This window comes from Labrus mixtus, chromosome 17, assembly GCF_963584025.1.
Source record: "Labrus mixtus chromosome 17, fLabMix1.1, whole genome shotgun sequence".
In the NCBI taxonomy this organism is placed as follows: Eukaryota; Metazoa; Chordata; class Actinopteri; order Labriformes; family Labridae; genus Labrus; species Labrus mixtus.
The window spans coordinates 25,228,186-25,249,688 of NC_083628.1; the positions used below are offsets into that span (position 1 = coordinate 25,228,186).

At 38.4% G+C, this 21,503-nt stretch overlaps 1 protein-coding gene across 1 annotated transcript in view; it reads left to right on the forward strand.

Annotated features, from left to right (window-relative positions):
• The window catches only part of il11ra (interleukin 11 receptor subunit alpha), a 54,996-nt gene extending 34,737 nt beyond the window's left edge, over positions 1–20,259 (forward strand). Inside the window, exons 2-12 of the mRNA XM_061062197.1 lie at positions 3,830–3,926; positions 8,598–8,664; positions 9,010–9,176; positions 9,846–9,960; positions 10,246–10,409; positions 11,699–11,862; positions 13,197–13,341; positions 13,729–13,809; positions 15,297–15,399; positions 15,568–15,647; positions 16,436–20,259. Coding sequence (XP_060918180.1) covers positions 3,830–3,926; positions 8,598–8,664; positions 9,010–9,176; positions 9,846–9,960; positions 10,246–10,409; positions 11,699–11,862; positions 13,197–13,341; positions 13,729–13,809; positions 15,297–15,399; positions 15,568–15,646 — 1,182 coding nt within the window. The 3' untranslated portion in view covers position 15,647; positions 16,436–20,259. The remainder of the gene's footprint in view (positions 1–3,829; positions 3,927–8,597; positions 8,665–9,009; positions 9,177–9,845; positions 9,961–10,245; positions 10,410–11,698; positions 11,863–13,196; positions 13,342–13,728; positions 13,810–15,296; positions 15,400–15,567; positions 15,648–16,435) is intronic.
• Positions 20,260–21,503: the final 1,244 nt, after the last annotated feature.

Below are 21,503 nucleotides of genomic sequence, written 5' to 3' on the forward strand. Positions count from 1 at the left end.
TAAGTTAAACCAGTTTACTGACATATAGCTGTCCTAAACAGACAGAGGTAGTGATTGTGGTACACAAGTCAGGATATGTGATATACTATACTATAAATGAGTAAATGTGATCACTACTGCAGTTTTCTTAGTTGTTGATACAATGACAATGCACCACTTATGTGTGTGGCCCAACATCAAAAATCATAAATTCAGATGTTGATTGATTCCTCTTGTTTCACAATAACTTGTAAGTCCAAACTCATCTGCAATTTAGACTTAAACAACTCAATTTATTTCCAATCATCATCGTCATCATTACCCTCCCAAGGACACTATTAATCAGAATCTCATCTGTACCCACAGCACTGTAAATCTCTGTCTAAATATCACCAAACACACTGTGCCCATTGTTTAGGCCCTGGCAGCCTTCAGTATTTGTACGAGCCAAACATAACACCTTGTTCTCCTGATGAATAGTTGATGATATTTATTTTATGCTTTAAACAAACAGATGATCGGTTTGGCTGCAAAACCTGAGGCTTACAGAGAAGCCAATAATGAGTGTTTACGGGTTTCATCTCACAGCCACAGTGGATGTATTAAAGTGAATCTTGAAGGTCCATTTTATTTGTTCAGCCCACAAGGTCAAGGACGGGATCTGTAATACAGTTTTTAAACAGAAGCTCCTGGCAGCAAAGATAACATCTTCACAGGTGTTTTCCCCGGTATTTAGAAAGTCAAAGAGTAGATAAAGTGCAATTTCTAAAAACGTATTTTCTTCTTTTAAAGAAAGTCTAACTTGCTCTTGTCATATTGTGTTACAAAACACCTGGATTCCATCCTTTGTTTCTCTCTGTTACCACAGTCCAGCCCTCTTTGACCACCAGAGAAGAAAACACAACTCGAAGTGCAGTAAAGTGCTGCATGACTTGCTGTCAATCTTTGGAATCAGCTTTTTATTGTGCTGCTCCATTTATCGTTGGTACTGTAGGTGGTCCAGTGTCCACAGAAAACTTTCAGACGATGAGTTTCAAGCTGTGCATGTGCATTTTGTCAGGAGATAATGCTTCACAATTCACTCAGATTTGTTATTTCAAAGATTGAAATGGTATTTTATAAATGAGAGCAACACTTTTGCCCTCATCTTGTCTTCTGTATTTGAGTGTGTCTTAGTGGGTTGACTTGACTTCACCGTCACAGATGAATCAATGCAACATCTCCTCATTCATGTCTTTGCTTTGACACTCCAGACAGAAAGCACTGAACCTTCATGAAATGGTTACATAAGCTAAGGTAGCATCACTGTGATTCTTTGCCTGCCAGCTCATCCCATTCAGCCTGTTATGTATCAGACTTCATGACATTGAAATAAATCCTGTGTCTGCACAGCTGATAGCAGTGAGCTCATACTGCTTTGTACCAACCTTTTAGAACTATTAGTCAACCTGTAGAAAAGGAAGACAAGAAACATGGCATTGAAGAGTTGAAGAGGTGAGGAAGGATGATACAAGGTGTTAGAGAAATACATTTCAAAGCACTAACTATCTACTTTGACATGCTGCATGACTGCTGTCGGTGGAAAAAAAATTACACTGGAATTTAAATTTTCAGGCTTGATTTTCAAAATATCCACCAATGGGGATTGACATAACACAGACTCATTAATACTTTAATACACGTTTGGAGAAGCATTAGCTCTGTGTCACTTGTGTCATTCTTTTATTTTTACTTGCTTCTCTCTCCCTTATATTCGACTAACTTTCTCGTCATCCTGTCAGTACTATTTTTCTCCGTCTTTCTGACTTTTTCCCAATCTATCTTACTTCATTCATTTCATTCAAATTCATTGTATCCTCTATTGCAATCATCCACTTAAAACCTCTATTATTTTAAACTGCAGTTTAAAATGACCCATCATCAATATTTGATTATTTTTTTCATGTTTTTTGCAATTTATATTTCTGGTTGTATATATAGAGGTTATAAAAACTTCCCTTGTTGAACCAATCCTCTTTGCATTTTCTCAATATTACATTTTTTTGTGTGTTTTGAAACGCTGGAGGATGTTCTATTTCACTTGACAAGTAATGCATGCGATGTGATTTCAGTTCTCGTAAATTAACTCTGCCAATTGTGAAGGAAGCATGCAATGAATGCAGACAACAAATGACTTACATTTTAACTTGCAGGAAAATTAAAAAAACAAATCAGATTTCATTGGGTTTTTTTTTAGCAGCATTTGATGGAGTTAGAATTTCCTCTTGACCAGTCACTCAGTTATGACTCCAGGAACAAGTCTTTATGGGCCCTCAATCTGCCTCCCTCACTATGGAGGTTTACTTATGTGTTGTCATGACAATATTTCAAATGCAGCTATCTCCAAAGTTAAGTGGCACCAGAGGTAAGATAAGTGGATTCTGCAATTAGCTGTGTGACTTTGGACTTATAGTGGCTCACAAACACCTACACCAAATAGTTTTTCACCCCTTATCACATTCAAGGATTCTTTTTTAGTCTCTTTATCACACACACATACACACACACACACTCACTCACACACTCACACACTCACACACACTCACTCACACACTCACACACTCACACACACATGCACACTCACACACTCACACTCAGATATAGAAGACAATAGACTAGACAAGTGAAGTGGAGTTTCCAATGAAAGAGTGTAGGAGTCCACATGTTTATTCTGTATCTAATTCAATTAGCCTTGTGGTTCATTAATGGCTGATGGGAAAAAGGAAACAGCAAAATGGTTGTCTGTGTGTTTGTGTGTGTGTCAGCGCAAACAGGTGAAGCACACACACACACACACACACACACCAACATTGCATACAGCACAGTGTTTCTGTCAGTCAGCGATGCTTCTAAGTACAGCTGTCTGCAGTAAAATGTCGATTGAGGATAAAATCAGCAGCATCACGTCACACTCCCATAACACCAGGTCATGACACAGCAGAAAGGTGTTAGGTTTTTTTAGACTTGAATGTATATTTTATGTCTTTTCCCCTCTGTTACGAGAGATCTGCGACGTTGGGGCTTTATAGACATGATCAAATACAGGATCAGGAATACTTCACAGAAATGTTTTGGGGAGCTCGATGATACTTATTAAAACTTGTTGAAAAGGAGTATAATATGTGACCTTTAAGAAAGAATTGTACTGAAGTTACATTTAATGCAGCCTGTTCTATGAATGGCATAAGCAAGAGGGTACCATAGTACCACAACCACACCATACATAGAATCATCCAAACACCTTGTTTAGATTATAAAGGAAAACGTGCTTTATTGATTTAAATGGTAGAAGAAGATGGGTTTAGTTCTCCAGCACAGGTGGAACTAAAACTTGACGTTACCAAGAGTGTCTATGACGAGTCAAGTCATTGGAAACAAACAAAAAACACACAAACACTTTTAAAAAATCATTCCCCTACTTATGGGACAGTGTTTTGTTGTTGTTGTTTTTAAAGATACTTTATGGAGAAGTCCAGTGAGAGATCACGCCTTTAGGCTGTCTTGGACAATGTCTGTGAATTGAAAAACTTTTTGGGGGGAAATGATAAAAGAAAAACAGACAGTACTGGATTTGGGAAGTGATTTTCTGCATTATGTTGTTACTGAAGCTATTTTTAAGGACATTTACTCACCAGGAAATTGAAAAAGAAATTAGATATTCAGGATGTTTTTCAAAACATTTTTCTTTCATATGTTCTTGTATAAAGCACACTCAGAATGATGGTGATGATGAAGATGATGATGATGATGAACTCCTGATCCTTACATGTCCCTTCCTCCCCACGCTCTCTCCCTCTCTGTGTCTATCCAGATGCCAGGCCTTTTGTCCAGTCCTGTGTGTCTGACAGTCATCTGGTTTTTATCTTGGTCGCTGCGTCCCAGTTGCGCTCAGATTCAGTCTGATGAAGGTAACACATGCACACACTTCTGCCTGCACACCACCTATATTTAACACACATAAACACACAAATACACACACTCAAACACACCTTCTGTTAAGGATCAGGCACAGATTATTTGGTGAACTATTTGGGGCGCTCTTGATTTATCTTGGATCAAAGTACTTATAGGATCTGAAACTACTGCAGAAGAAAGGAGGGAGGTAACACATCCCAAATGAAGATACAATGGGAATACAGTGCAACTAAATTTTTTTACAAGTTTTTTTTAAGAAATCATTTTTGGTCTTTTTGTGACTTATTGGAGAGATAGGACAGTGGATAGAGTTGGGAATTTGGGCGAGAGAGAGTTGGGATTAACATGCCGGAAATGAGTCAAAGGTTGGGGAATTCGAATCTAGCTGCCTGGTCGAGAACTGTAGTCTTTGTACATAGGGCACTAGGCCACCGGCAACCTGAAACTCATTGTTTTAACAGTTGATTTTGAATTGATGTTTTCCTTCTTTCTTTCTTTTGATAGGTACTTTTGTTGATGCCTCACACATTACTAAAGAGATCTGTCTGAGTCCTCTTTTCTTCACGTTTTTGTTTTTGTTCAAGATTTTAATTTTTTTGCCTTTTGCTCTATTAGATAGGACATTTAAAGAGTGACAGGAAATGTGAGGGAGAGAGTGGGGATAACATGTGCCAAATGGAGCTAAACAAGTGCCCCATCTTTCCTTTTTTCTTTCTTTAAAAGACTGTTTTTGTTTCTGTCTTGTCTCTAGCACTGAATCCCTTCAAAAAATCAGCCCAGTTAATAACTCTAAAAATAAGAAAACTTGCCCACAGCCCTTCAGGTGAAATTGTCAAATATTTAATTTCCCATTCATTTACCAAACAGCAGTTCCAGGTTTTTTTCTTTGTTTGGAATGTACTGAGTTTCATCCAGTTTGCAGTTTCTATGTCCAGCCTGCCATCTGATTTTAATGTTGAGAGAAACTTGCACCCTGTGTGTGTGTGTGTGTGTGTGTGTGTGTGTGTGTGTGTGTGTGTGTGTGTGTGTGTGTGTGTGTGTGTGTGTGTGTGTGTGTGTGTGTGTGTGTGTGGGTGTGGGTGTGTGTGTGTATATGTACTTTAATGTCAGTCTGTGTGTGTGTGTGTGTGTGTGTGTGTGTGTGTGTGTGTGTGTGTGTGTGTGTGTGTGTGTGTGTGTGTGTGTGTGTGTGTGTGGTTTTATGTATGTTGGTGTGTATGCACATTTCTGGGCCCTCTTGCCAAAGGCAGAATCAGATATGAGTGGAACGCTGCGGGTTTGGGGAATAATGTACTTCACTGCCAATAAAACATGAATACACACATTCAGACCAGCCAAATCTTTGCACTGCACCAGGGCCCCAGGTAACACATATACACACACACACACACACACACACACACACAGAAAGAGGGAGGGGTGTACTTGCATGTGCGTGCGTGTGTTTCTTTGTCCTTTTAAAGGGAAAAAGAAAATCTGGTGAATAACAGGTTTATTGTTGAGTATTATGTTTAGAACTTTGATTCTCCCTAGAGCTAATTTATGTAAAAGTTGAGATTCTTATCTTCTGAGATTCTAAATAGATTCATAACTTCTAAAAATTGTTGCTTTTTTTCTGGCTAATCAGTCACTCCCTGCTAATTAATAACGCTAGCTCTTTAACTCAGTAAAATGCCAAATGGAGCAGCAAGAAATTCAGCCAGTGGCGGTGACTGGAGTAAATCCGAGAGTATATACTAATTCAAAAATAGACTTTAAATCATGAATCCAGAATCGTTTAGAATCAAAAAATAGATTCTCAATCAAATCCTGACCCCAAGAATCCAAATCGAAGCTAATTGTGAGGCACCCAAAGATTCCCAGCCTACTTTTGAAATCCAGTCCTGGTGCTGTTTCACTATTTACCTGTGTTCTGAACTTAGTGATTAAACGGCATTTTAATTGAAAGTTTCAGAGGACAGAGTAAGTATGAAAAAAGGTATTTAGGTCATGTATAATAACAAAAAAGACAGTTTTTTAATTGCTAGCTGTTATATTTGAAGATACTATAACCTTCACTGTCACACAGCTTTATTAGAAAACTATACAACAGCTGGCCTTGTTGCTGAAATTTGTTTCCTGTACACAGAACTCAAGTATAAACAGCCTTATTTGCTTTTTTAAAAACATCTCAATAGGTTTCATTGTCCTTCTTTCTGTGTGCATTTGTCTCCTCCTCTCAAAAACATAAATGCAACCACAGAATCACTAAGGAGAACTTTGCAGCTCTTTCCCACTGCTGTTTCATTTTCACAACCACTAAAACAACAGCAGCTCGGCCAGAAAAGCCAACTTTAAGGTATCATTGAAAACCAAGTATTGAATAAGCCCTCAGTAAAGACTTCAATTGAGTATGTGTACAATTTAATTCAGAATTACCTCAGTTGATCCCTGAAGGACATATGAGGTTTCTGCTGCCGGGATATTTTATATAAATATACAAATAAATAAAATAAAATTATAAGATCCTTAAAATGTATCCTACCTCTAACCCCTCTGGTCCCCTCGCCTCAGGCCACATCTGATGAAACGTGTAAAAGAAGGGTAAATGGGATAAAGGAAGGTTTGTGTTAGAATAAGGAAGAAAGACAGAGCAAAAACCTGGGACAAAGTGTTGGTAACCAAGGAGAGGAGGGGAGGCCAGCAGGGAGTGTGCATGCCTGAGTGATTGAGGTGGAGAATTAATGAAGGTGTGTGCGTGGCACACTGGCAGTCAAACTGATGTTTTTCCACTCCAGATCTGCAAGTTTTGATATTACGGAGCCAAGCTAAACATGACACACGCATACACTCACTAACTGGAGATAGAGTATCAACGCCGCAGTCACCACAAATGTTTGCTTACACTGCATTTAGTTTAGCTTTAAATGTACACTAGCTTTCAATTTAGTGTTGGCAAGTAATAATACAACAGCTCTCTCTCATCAATGTGGTTATTGATACAAACAGTTCTTTTTAACAAAGCGTTAAATGAACTAAATGACTGGTATGGCCTTTCAGCTTTTTCATCCATGGTTAGACAAAAGACTGACTCTCATGACTTGTTGTGGAGGATTAACCTGTGACATCAAAACTACTATTCCATCCATTCTACTTACATATTAAAAGGCAGCGACACTGTCCAAATAACTTTTTATTTCTATTGCCCAGGTTTAGAGATGTCATGTCTAAAACATGTGATGCCAGCCCAAGTTCAATTGGGAGGCATGGAGTTGCTGCTTTTAGCAGTTTTTTATTGAAATAATGTCCAAATCAAAATTGCAAACAGAATAATGATGAATAGTTACAAAGTTTCTGTTCAGATTTCCAAATGTCTATTTGTAATGACTATATAGCGCTACTACTAACAAAGCAAGGTTACAGTAAAGGTATTTGCTAGGGGTGGGAATCACCAGAGTACCCACGATACGATATTATCGCAATACTCGAGACACGATTCTACTGCGATTTTAACATTTTGCGATATGCTAAGAATTGCGATACAATATATTGCGATTAAGCTTTTTAACTGCATATTATGTCCATTACACTAAACTAAATGAAGTTGGAGGCTGTTCATCTCACTTAAGTCTTTTTATTTGTATTTCAGTCTAATTGAACTTTAACATGAATGCAACTTGTTCAAAATGAATTGTGCAACCCCTTCAGCAGTTAAAAATTCTAAAAGTATCTAAAATATCATATTGAAAATATCGATACTTGGCGGCCATGAGACGATATATCGCCACACAAAATATTGCGATACTGTACTGTATCGATTTTTTTTCCCACCTCTAGTATTTGCATGGTTAGTATCACTACAGTAATGATACAGGATAGAAAAACAAATAATCTAGTTCTCAATCTACTTTGTGAAGCGGTCCAGTTTTAAAGGTCCCTCCATATACGGTTGAGAGTGTCCTGCCTGAATATTGATTTTCACTGAAACACAGAGGATTGCTTGAGGTACACTGGTTTTGTCTGTGTATTTTCTTTAGTCCTCCTCAGTGTTCCAAAATCCATAGCATGCCAGTAATTTGTTTACCTTGGGTCTGAGAAGCACAGGACCATGTTTAATCTTCTGCAGTCAGTGAATCAATCTTGTGGACAGGGAAATTAATACAGAGAGCAGAAAGCAGGCCCCGGCTGTTTAAATGAACTTATGTGGGAGTCTCACTGGGAAACACAGCACTCGTCATTTCAACATAACAAAAGGCCATTCTTTGATTGTTAAAATGAAAAATGCTTTTTTAACTCAGTTATTTAAGTAGAGAAGTCTTAATCTGAATCTTTTTCATGATATCCTCTTAAAATGCTTTACTGTGTATTGTCTATAATTTAATGTGTCTTAATGTGTATTTGCTGATGTAGAGTAATATTACATAACGTGTGAATAAACTTTCTGAGAAATATAAAATGCTGAAGTAGCTCGATATTTTGTGCCAAAGCTTTTCCAGCCTAGTGACTGCAGGTAACCTTGTATGGTCATGTTATTGTAATGCTGTTGACTCTGCTGTGAAAGATGGAGCTTAAATCACTTTATTACAGACAATGTGGACATGTGGGTATGTTGGATTGTAAAGTGTGCGGATCTTTTAGGCTAGACACGGATGTGCTTTAATATTTTATTGGACGTCTGTTTGCAGTGTCGGGTATACAGTATGAGCACCTGGAGTCCAATGTGAAGCTGGCATGCGGGAAGTCACAAATCAGGTAAGGAATGAACGTGATTGCCTGAGTGAGACTTGAACTGGATTTTTTATTTTGTAATAAAGTGACAAGATCTTTTCAGCACAGGAGTTGGATTTTTGTTTTGTTTTCAGTGATCTAAAACTAAGTTTAGTACATTCAGGAGTCATCAAAAGAAAGCCAATAAATGGAAATAAAAACAGATGTATAAAAATAATGATAGTGGCAATCTCCTTGTGGGTGTGGTTCATGGTGATATGCAAGATTCTGGGAATTAAAGCAGCCTATGATAATGTCCTTAAAGAGTTTAGCTCTGGTTTAATTGTCTTGACAATATTAATAATCTAACTGTAATGTGTTCCTGTCCAGGATACCTGTGGTGTGGCATCACAACCACAGCTCAGTGTTACCATGGCGCATGGTGACATCAGATGGAACCTTAGTACTGCTGCATGTCAACCACTCTGCGCAGGGCAACTACAGCTGCTATGACAACAGAGGGCTCCTCCTCCACTCTGTCAACCTCAGGCTGGGCCGTAAGTGTTTTTGTGACTTGTCCAGCTGCACAGCGTCAAATTTAGGATTTATAACACTTTAACAGCTCTTCCATACTTTCGGCTTTTGCCATGGGACTGTATCTTCGGGGAGAGAAAAAAAACAACCTTTGCAAGCAGGAACATGTCCCCTGTGGTTTAGCCTTCCATAAAGAGGCAGCCCTTTCCCTCATAGTGAAGTTCATCTTTTAGATAATTTATCATAGAACCATCAAACAGTTTCTATTCCTCCTACTCAGACATTTCCTTTTCTCTTGAGTTTGTCTGTTTTCTCCCCCTCTTTTTGATCAATCAGTTTCTGATTAACAACCTTACTCTGTGTCTACAACAAGTCATTTTGTGATCAGAAAAGGGCTTACTGGTCCTCCGGGGAAACGGGTCTTATCAGCCGTGACATAGACAAAGGCCCCCCGCTTCCGTTCATGTCTCAAACAGGAAACATCTCCCTAAGCGAGCTTCCTTTCCAGGGACAGGAAGTTTTTCAATGGAAGTGGCCGAGCTCCTTTAATGTATTCGGTCATGAGAGGGACAACTGGGCACATTTCATTTTTAGACTATTTTAGAAGACATAAATTGTGAAATATTGTGACTAACAGTAAAAAAAAAAAAAAAAGAACTCTCGCTCTGTTTGACTCCTGTTTCCTACTGTAGGTCCCCCTGGGCCACTGAGCATTTCCTGTCAAGTGCCCAATCACACACATGTTCGCTGCTCCTGGGAGGAATCTGTAAGGACATTTCTGCCGGCCAAGTACAACGCCTCCTTCAGGTAAGACTGACTAACTGCAAGTTGAAGGTCACATTTAGAATGAGGAAGTAACATGAATGCTGTCTATCCTCCTCTGCTTACTCTCATCTTTTTGCCATTGTGCCCTTAATCACAGCAGTTGTTTCTAAACGTTATCTTTGTTGGATTCCTATGGAAGCAGGAGGGGATAAGATATATCTAAGTATTGGCTGTAGAAATCAACTGTGGTTTTTCTGCAGTTTCCTGAACACTGATTTGTCAGTTATCAAACTGCGTAATTGACCGTGCTCTGTCTTGTCTTTGAAGGGGGAACGGTCAGGAGTGGAAGCCATGCGTTGTAGACAACACCTACAAGCACTGTGATATAGATCATCCTGCCTTATGGCAGACCATCCATACCCTGAGAGTGACTGAGACCAATGCCCTGGGGTCTGAGACAACATACGACCGGTTTAAGCTACATGAGCTATGTAAGATCACTTTAAACACACATGTGAAGAAGGGGAGTTTTAAATAGATTTTCTGCTCTAAAGGGGATATTTGTTTTAGGATTTTATGTTTATAAAGCACGTTAATGACATTTGTTCCTCCGTAGGTTGATAACTTTCACAATTTTCCTGTCTTCAGTGCACCACCACTAGCTCTAATAAACCAGACTGACACATACATTGAAAAACAACCAGTGTGATTGACTTGCCACTTTGCTGTCCTTAGCCACTTTGCCACCCTTATTTTTTGCAGATGTCATATATCATAGTCATTTAGAATCTTCCATATAATGAGCGGCATGCTTCAGTAGTCCTTCCTGCCAAATCACCTTCTGTTTCCTAAAACCAATAATCAGATAAGCTTGTTTTCTCTATTCTCAAATATTGCACATTTACAAACATTTTCCGATATTTCCCATTTGTTAGACTGATAAATATTAACTACACAAGCTTTGATTGGCACATCCCCTGATGCTCACAAATAATAGAAGCTAAAAAAAAGAAGCTGTAACGAAAAAGCAAACATCTGCAATATAGATGCAGCAGTATATTAATACACCAGCTCAACACACACAAACCAAACAAACCCATACTAAATGTCAAGACTTCTGGTGACACTCATTATTTTTCCTGACTACTGCTGTGACCTTCTCTCTTTGCTCTGCATAAAATGACCTCAATTATCTCCTCATGCTGCTCCTCTGTCTCAATCATGTTTTGTGGCTCAGAGCCGCTAAAAGCGTCTTCGAGTCTTCATTGCCACTGCTGTGCCTGTTAGATTTTCCTCACCATATTCTCAACCTCTCTTTACTTTTGTCACTGTGGTTTAAAAGCATAACTGAAGAGATCAGACTCTGAAGGACAAATTCAGAGAAGTAATAGATGTGGTCTATTAAGAGGCAGGTGACGTAGTAGAAGACATTGAAGTTGTATCTGTTATAGTGAAGAATTGTGCTTCTACTAGAAAAGAGTTGAACATTTTTATTCAGGCAAATGCTTCATCCAATTCTTCCTAATTATTATAGAGTGTTTACTTCCAACACCTAAATACATTTTGAGACCTGAATTTCTGATATTTTTAAGCCAATTAAGATTTAAATGAAGAATGGTGCAGTTTGGACCTCAGACAAAACAAAGAAACAGAAGAAAAGTAACATCTTTAGAAATACCCACCCGTTGAGAACCACTGGTTTAGTAACAGTCTTTATACGGAATAGTCTAAAACATCGTAACTACTGTAAGTCACACTTTCTGTCTTTCATTGTTTGCAGTGAAACCAGAACCTCCAGAGTCCTTGTTGGTGAAGGAGCTGGAAGGTTATCCGAAGAGGCTCGTCGTCTCATGGCGCTTTCCCTCTTCCTGGCCGCTCCATGTTGCTTTCCCCCTTCTGTTTCATGTCAGATACAGGCCACATGGATCTATATACTGGTCTGAGGTTAGTCACAAAACTTTGTTTCAAGTAACTTGTTAGACTGATTTGGGTATTTGGGATTTACTTTACTATGATTGGAAACAAACATTAACAACCAAGGTACACTTTTTATTTGTAGTTATATTCATTCACAAAAAATATTTCTGAAAATTACAGGTTGGGGAGAAGATTATTTGTTTTAATATAAAACTATACTTCTTAAAGTATAGAAGGATATTTAAGTCAACTAGAGATCATGCCTCTTAAAGACTGTGACGTCCATAACTGTATATTCTGTTGTGTTAAATAGGTTTATTTATATTTTCTGCTGTAAGTTGATCAAGTCAACAGATTTCTTTTCGAGCCAAAACACTGTTACTGCAAGACATTTGAACTTGTTCTAAGCGTTGTTTTTTATTAACTAAAGGCAGGGTTGGTAAATTTCTCCAGATACATTTTTTAAGACTTGGGTGTAAATTGTCTTTAGGTCCTGACAGAAATTAATAATTCATGTGCTCTGAGAAAGGAATTAAGAAAATCCGTCATCTGTAGCAGTTGTAAGCATTTAAAAACGTTGACCAATGTCTGCCCAGAGAAACTGACAAATCAGGCCTCCCTGTCTCCCTGCTCGCTCTCTACCCCATGCGTGCTCTAGTCCACCCTCAAAGCGCGTCACTGATGACTTTAGGAGTTTATACTGTGAGTTTACTTACCGCTGAATGAGACATGGGACGATGTAGTTTCTACGCATTGTAAGAGATGAGCTGAGGTCCACTTCTGGACCAATGGCGCTTGTGGATGTAAAGGAGGGGGCATGGCTTTTGAGGGAGCACAGAGAGGAGGGGGTGGGTGTAGCAAAGCACTGAGGGAATAGTACTTTCAAAATCATGCTAGTTTTTGAAAATTACCAACCCTGCCTTTAAGTTATGAGGAATAGATTGTTGTAAGATGGGGGGGGGGGTCATCTAAAGATTCAGATCAAATACCCAAACGAGGAATTTAAACACAACAAAAAGTTGGATATTAAACAATTTCCATTTCATTTTCGACTCTTATCTTGTTTTAAATGAAAATGTAAATAAACTGTGGCACAATGAAAAAGACTTTACTGTCACTTTACTGAGAGCGAAAAACACATTTCACCTGAAGCTTCCTCAGGTTCGCCCAGGTTTTATCTCGGTCCATCAATCAGATCACACTTTTAAAGTCAATACCTCAAATTTGATGACATTGCAGTTACACTGAGCTGTTTCCTAACTGGAGCTTTATTTATTTATTTCTATGATGCCACCATGATCTTTTTCCTTGTTACTTTCTAATGCTTTCATTCCTCATCCTGTTTCTTTCCCGCCAATCAGATTTTCTCTTTAGAGAGTCCAGCCACAATATTTGATGCCCTGGCTGGCCACCTCCACCAAGTCCAGGTCCGAGCCCACGATGAAGTGAACCTTGAGAGCCAGTGGAGCGAATGGTCACCCCTGTTCCTCTGCAAACCCTGGGAAGGTCAGAGACAACACTCACAAAATCCTTGTTCTGCAAATGATCAGCAAAGTCTATTTGGAGCACCTTCTAAACAACACATGGATAAATTAACAGAGAGCTGATATTTAATTCAATTCATTTTATTATTCTTTACAAATGTTTTATATACCAAGGAGTAGTTGAGAATATATTATGCACATTGTTTGATTATAAAAAAAAGCATGTAGAGTATGCAAAGAGTTTGTAAAGTGTCTTGACATGAAATTTGTAATGGATTGGCGCTATACAAATAACAGTATAGAGAATACTATATCAAGCATTTAACAACAAACTTATATCTGTGTATATTGATTATCACTTATTTGTGACTTAAGTGTCTGAAGTCTGTAATGTGTGTTTGTATTACAGTTTACACCACCCCTAATCCTGATGAAGAAGATATCATCCCCTTCATCACAAAACCTGAAACCTCGACTGCAAAGTCACACAGTAAGAAAATATAACTATAATAACATAAGTGTCAACTCAAATGAGGAGTGCATAGTTACTCATACAAGCAACAGTGTTTTAATGTTGAGGCTAAACACTACGATCATTTTTATTATTCTGGGCTGCTTATGAGTATTTCTGCTACTTCCAGATGTTGCTGCAACTTTCTATCAAATCTGCTTCTATAGAGTCATTATGCTGAGTACAAATACTCCACTGCTTTCATCATCACTTCTTTATCTACATGCAGTGTCTACATAGCTATTACTGCTTCACAAAAACATCCATTGTCTAATATGGAGGCAAACTATTAAACAGCCTCAGACCTCAGCTTGGATCTGTTTTTAGAAAGGCAGGTACTTGCTTGCTTACAATGCACCAGTATCTGTGCGCACAGTCTCTTTTGTTTTTTGTTTTTTTTGCCTGGAAAGGTGAAGTGAGTGAATTATAGATAATCAGACGTCAGGATGAGCATATTTTTTAGCAGCAACCAGAGGCCATGTGAGTCATTAGTGTGGCTAAAAGGCATTTATTATACAGGTTATTATACTCACATAGATGAGGACAGGTACCGAGTGCCTGGCTTCATCAGCAAATAACATGTAACTGCAGTCAATTATACCTGCAGGGTTCAATGTCTTCTGCAGCATGTGCCTAGAGGAAAAGCTCACATGTTCACAGATAAAAAAAAATGAAGCTAAGACAAGTATACACTTGTCTACACACACACACACACACACACACACACACACACACACACACACACACACACACACACACACACACACACACACACACACACACACAACAATATATAGTAAACACAAGAAGATAACACACTCTTTTGGCGGTAGAGTAAAGGCTGAAAGTCGCTTTGACCGACACTGTCACATTTCTTTTTAATGCTCTGATGTGAACCAGATGTTTGTTTTTTTCCCGTGTGTGTGTGCGTGTGTATGTGTGTGTCCTGTTATTTGCAGATGTGCTCATAAATCATATTTTAAATCATTTGATTACTAAGCGTTTTTTTGCACATTTTATTGTTATTGAGAGGGTTGTCTTTGCTTGACTTTGTTGCTTTGTTTCACACTTCTAAACCATATTTGTTGTTGTTTTTGTGTGTGAAAGAGATGTGTGTGTAGTCCCCTTGGTATGATAAATGCATGTTTGTGTGAAAGCTTTAATGGCAGATATAAAATTAACTCCCCACCAGAGAGTAATTAAACCAGGGAACAAACACATTTTAGTTCTGAGAAACACACGCAAACATTAAAGATGAAACAAGTTTGAAAAAAATTATGAAACACACATTTTCACGGCTGCTCTGTTTAATTCACTAGTCCATTTTCCCGCTTTAATTATATTTTTATCTCGTTTTACTACATTAATCTATCCTGTATCTAATTTCTATTCCTGCTCTCTGTTTCTCCCACCATGTTGGTTTTGTTGACCACCCTGTTGTTTTCTTCCTCTCTCTTTACGTCCAGATCCTGAATTTGAGGATGAAGGTAATGTGGGTTTGGTGATTCTACTGGTTTTGTTCTCCGTGGTCATCCTCACCACCGTCCTTTCCCTCATCTTTGTTGTGTGGTAAGACACACACTTGAACACACACATTTCCCTCATCCCCAGGCCACAGCTGTGTGTAATGTCTCTCTTTGTTTTATTTATCTTTTGCAAAAGCCTGGTATTTTCCTTTTTGTGTGTGTGTGTGTGTGTGTGTGTGTGTGTGTGTTTACTTATTTTCTGGATTTTCAGGGTGAGGCAAAGGCGGCGCGATCATGTGACCAAACAGGAACTTACCTCAATGGTCAAGATGAAGTCCATGCCAATTTAAAGTGAGACACACACACAAACAGACACACATACATGTTACATCTTAATGTTATATATAATGTCATTATTTGCTTTTTCTGATTTGTTTAAAGCAGACTTACATTCATTCTTACATCAGTCTTGTTGCACATGTTGTGAATATGCAGAGATCTCATTGTAGGCCACACATGGTTGTTTATGTTTGTGGTTCAAATTTGGCAGATAGTTTTCCACCTCTGGACGGTAAACAGACTCTGTGGGGAAGCTAATTACTGAAAATCACTTATTTTCAAATTTATAAAACAACCTCAAAAAAGCCCCCAGATGGGAGTCAAGCCAGAAAGAAGAAAAGCTCTGCTTTAGTTAGAACGAAGATGGTTCAAAGAGCTGCTTTAAACAACATTCAGACAAGCCTTCAGATAGTCAGCCAAAGCTGTGATTAAAAGCCTTAAACACACACACACACACACACACACACACACACACACACACACACAGATTATAACTCAGTAAGTATGCCTGCATATTTGTCATTCAACTCTGGTATTTAAAGCCTTGCTTTCAAGGCAGTGCTTAATTACATTGATTTATACATGCTTTTTAAAGTTATTTTTTTTCTCTTTTCTCCTCCACTTTACTCGCCCTCATGCTCTCTCTTCTCCAATCTAACCTATCCTACCTGCTGATTTTCTTCTTTTCTCCTCTCCTCCTCCTCTCCTCTCTTCTCTTCTCTTCTCTTCTCTTCTCTTCTCTTCTCCTCCTCTCTCCTCTCCTCTCCTCTCCTCTCCTCTCTTCTCCTCTCTTCTCTTAGGTAAATTTGAAGCAACGTTTTCTTGTCAGCCCGTTGTAGGGCTACTCCCACAAGTCATTCTTTGGATTTACCACTGTTTTAAACTGGCCGTCCATATACAACTACATTAACCAGAATGCATCAGTTGAAGTCAATCCAGGATCTACAACAGCTGGGAGGAACCTATACAAGGGACTTTGTGGAGTCAGGATAGGTAACCGAGTCCATTAAAAGTTGACCGAAGAAGGGTAGAGTTTGCAAGATTTTTCTGGACATATTCAGACGTCGTATTGAACCACACTACCCATAATGCATCAGCCAACTGCCCATTGGGTGGTGAATCAGTCCAATCCTGTTTTTTTTTTAATTCACTTTAGCAACTTGAGTGCTGTTCACTCCTTAGGGGACAGTATGGAGAGACAGTGGTTCAGGACGTTCGATGCTGCTTCACACAGACTGACTCGTCTTTGAGAGAAAGGAGATTGTTTTCATTTGAACTTTAAGCAACATGGAAGTGCAGCTGCCAAACAAGAGAACATATGCTTTTGTTGGTGCAAAGGGGAACTTTTTTTTGTTTCTTGGACAATTTGAGTATCTTCAAACACTAGTTCTTGTATTTTGTTGAGATTCACTGAAAGTAACACATGGTGCGTCCATTGACTGACCGACTGACTCAATGCTGTGAAGGAAACATAACTTCTGCCAATGTCTCGGTGTGCATCTGATGCCAAAGCAGCAACTAAAGGGCATTATTGTCTCAGCTGAGGACCCCTGACCTGAGGGTGGGGACATGGAAAATTAAGTCAAGGGTGGGCAGTTTAGGTTATCTAGACATCAAGTCATTTCTTGTTGCATGATATGCTTGTTTTGTTGTGTAATGTCTTTAGTACAGGTGTACTTTTGTTTCTTGTTTATACCTCTCATTCTCTCCATCCAGCCACTAATCCAAAATATGTGTGAAAGACACACATGGGCAGAAAAAATACAAAAAAAGAGTGATTAGAAGAGAGATACTGGCCTTTCACAAACCACCAGCATCATGAGATTTAGTTACTCAATCACCAAGAGGATATCAAATCATTGATACTCATCAAAGAAGTTTTACTTTTATCACTTTGTACGACGCCCTCTGATATGGAGTATGTTATAATAAGAACTTTAAATTAAAAACGGCATCCATTGCAGGACTAACTCTACTAGTCATTACCAGCGTTAACATATCTGTTGATTATTTTTAGGCATGATGTCATTTCCTCACAAATTCTCAAAATTGTTTAGATGGCCTGTTTATATAACTGAGTTTCTCTGACGAAGCCAAGGAGAAAGAAACAGCTTTTTCATCTGAGGAGCTGTAAACTACAAATATTTGGCAACTTCATGACAAATGATAAAACATGTATTCAATAAGTGGTGTAGTGCAGGGTATATACGCAGGTATACAGAGTATACCCAGTTAGTGTTCAGTCTCCATAGAGTATACACACTTCTTAATCTCCTCTGATTCACACTTTTGGTTTATTGACAACATTTTGTTGTATGCTGCAATTCTTTTTCTAGGATTTTGAAGGGATGACCCTCCCTACTCTGTCTCTAATTGGCTAGTACGCACTAACTGAATATGCAAGAGCAGTCTTAAAAGTCACTGTTTTTAACAGAGGCCATTCATCCTTTGGTGGACGAGCCACTTAAAAGAAACATAGTATACCCACTTCTTCAGGCACAACTACACCATTGTATTCAATTATAATAAAATGTTATCAATCGACTTGTAGGGTCAGATGGTGGAGTTAATCTTTGGTGTGTCTAATAAACCCAGCATTCAAGTTTGCCAATTTTAGAAAACTTTATTACAACACAAAAAAAAGATTTTTCTGATAAAAAGTCAAAAGGTAAAAAGAGGTAATCTTCAGGAGCAGGAAATGATCAGTATCAGCTCAATACAATTCACATTGTGCATTCCTAGCACAAACACAATTAATTGACAAGAGTGACCCTCGCTCACTGTACTCGTGTCTCCTGTCACAGTGTCTCATGAAGATGAATGATATCCGGTGGCCTGTGCTAACCAATGAAAAGCCCCACAAACCCCTATTCCAGTTACTTTGGTTTATTCAAGCTTTTTACATCAGTAACTTTTAAACGTGGGTCCTAGCTAACTATCCAGCTGATAAAACACTCTACAGCTTGAGTGTGTCTATTTCTTTCTTTCTTTCTGCTGGTCTGGTGGTTCATCTAGTGTTGTTTCAAAGCTGTGTAGTTATTAACCAATTGATTTATTGATTGACCAATGACAATGAAACACGAGGTGCATCTGAGTCAAACTGGTTGCCAGTTCGACCGGTGTATGTTCTCCTGAGCTAGCTCCACATGTTATGCATGGATCCAGTTGAAGCTTCTTTTTTTTTGTTTATAATTGTGTATCACACTTTGAGAAAGATACATTTCATGTACATTATTAAATGTGATGTTTATATGTAGAGATAAAATATATATTATTTGGTTTGGATTTTACAGACATGGATTAACTATCTGTTTTGTGTTCAATTGGAATTAATAAATTAGCACTTATTTTATGATAAAAGGTAAATTCTCCAATCCATTGAACATAACATAATAAGTCAATTGAGAAACAGTTCAGTTTTTCCTACAATAAATCTATTCGGACCCAATGGCATAGAAATATTCAGAGAAAGGATAATCCATGTCTGGAGAACCTTCCCATCATTGTGTATGTGTGTCTTTCCACCCAGTTATATGAAGCTGTGTTACTGTACCATTACTGTATGGACATTGTGTTTACTGAGATCATCTTCATCCAGTCGGATTTTCTTTTCAGATTCTTCTTTGGATGACAAATACATTGTTTTGTTCAACCGTCACAACATAACACAAAGAAAGTAAAACACTTTATTTTTCACATTTGATTTGGTGGAGTTGAACTTTTGCGTCCTGTTTTGGAGAAGTTGGAGAAAAATTGTGTGTAGATAGATGTCAGATGAAGTGAGCTACAAAAAGTGGAAACATTGAACTTAGGAACAACACATGCAGCAAATGGTCTTCTTAACTTTACTCTTCATGATACATTTGACATTTTTTTTCAGGAAGTGGATACACTTTGGAGTTAATGAATGTAAGCATGTTTTTCTTTTTCCTCCAAGTTTTAAATTGCCGATCATTTCCATCAAAGTCTGTCACTTCTCTGTCCGTCTGGAGATGGACAAATACATTTGCTCTTTAGGACTTTTAGTGTTTCATTTACTTGAATCAGGACAGAAAATCTGTTACTTACTCCCTCATTTTAACTTAGAAACATCCTGTACATGCTCTTTAATACAGCTGAACTGATCTCAGATTGCTTTGCCTGACGTTTCTTGTAAATGTTGGTTTAACGGGTCTGAACAGCAGATAAATAAAACATACACTCAGATGGAAGTAGTTTTATAATTACATTTTCACAGACACATTGAAAGATAGTTTTATAAACAAACTACAGATTGAATGTTATGTCGGCCCCCCTTCTTCACCCTCTCCATCCTGTCCTCCATATTTAAGATGATCTCTTTTCTTTCTCTTTGTGTGTATTTATCTCTTACCACCTCGATGTTTCACTCTCGTGGTGTCAATCTTTCAATGTTCCTCTGCAGTATGTGATAGCAGGTGGAGCCTGTTGGTTTCAGTTATTATTACTCAAATAACACTCAGGCATCCATTCTCAGTTGTAAATAGTCTTTTTGTCTTTTCTTTTTTTTTGCTTTGTATGTACCACAGATATCACCATAAGCTGTTATTTTTTTTCTTTCTGTTCTTGTATTTGTCTGTGAAATAAATACTATTTTATCACATAAGTAGCCTCTGGGTTTTTCTGTATTTTTCTAAAACAGCGATCTTCTCCATATCACTGCTCCCCCTAAAACTGCATTTATGTTTTGTTTTTTTCTGGGGGGCTTTTCTGTGTTTTTGGTGAAAAAAAGATTGTGGCAATTTAGTATTTTGTTAAGTAAGGTGATTAATGCCAACTGTCTAGTGTTCAAAACATTTAAAATGTTGAGCAATAAAGTTTCAGTAACTCTGGAAAGAAAAAGAGTCAGCAGAGAAAGGGATCAGTGTTTTCTGTCTCTGGATGTTTGTATTTTCTGTGTTTGTGGTCCTCCAAAAATCAACCTTCTTTCCCTGCAAGACCGATGACTACTGTTCCATTCTCTTAAACAAAGTTTCCATTTTCTGATTGTGACAGAGTTCAGTTATTTCTTGTTATATCATAGCTGGCATTGTCATCTTTCTGATGGGTTCTTTTAAGATATTCAACTTGAATGACATTTCCTTTGTATTCTTGCTCTACTGGAAATGTTGTACTGTTTTTTTTCTGAAACATTCATCTGTCTGTGAATTTCATATTTCCTGATGTGGGGTTGTTGTGAGGAATACACTCAGCATCCTGGAAACAAAGTGGAGGGTGTGTTTTGGGCCTATAAGCGTGATGGATTTTTTAAAAAGTGATTTGTTCATGTTATTTTCCACAGCATAATGACTACTCTCAGTGTTTCCCCCAGGTTTACAGGGGAGCCCCCCTAATATAATGGTAGGGGAAACACTGACTCTGATTCAAGCAAACTGCTTCTTTTCCTTTCCCATCAAAATCATCCATCTGTTCATCTGTTGTCTTTTTCAGGCTCAGCAATAGTCACCAATTAACCTACCAAGTATGTGTTTGGACTTGGGGAGGAAGCTGGAGTACTTGGAGTGAATCGATCTATACTCAAGGTGAACATACAAACTGTCCAAACAGGTTTTGAACCAGGGACAGTCTTGCTGTGAGGCTAACCAGCACCACAGTGCAGCCCTGCTGTGGGGGTCGGCGCCTTGCTCAAGGGTGCATTGGCAGTGCTCAGGAAGTGAACTGGCACCTCTCCAGATACTATAGACCAACTATCAGATTTGATCTGCACAGGGATTTCAACCAGCGACCTTCCGGTTTCCAACCCAGGTCCCTTCATACTGCCGCCCCATGAGCAGTAAAATGCAGTATTTACTATTTACACATTGCAGCCAACCACATGCAACTCTTTCTTCCCCCAATATTTAATCTGTA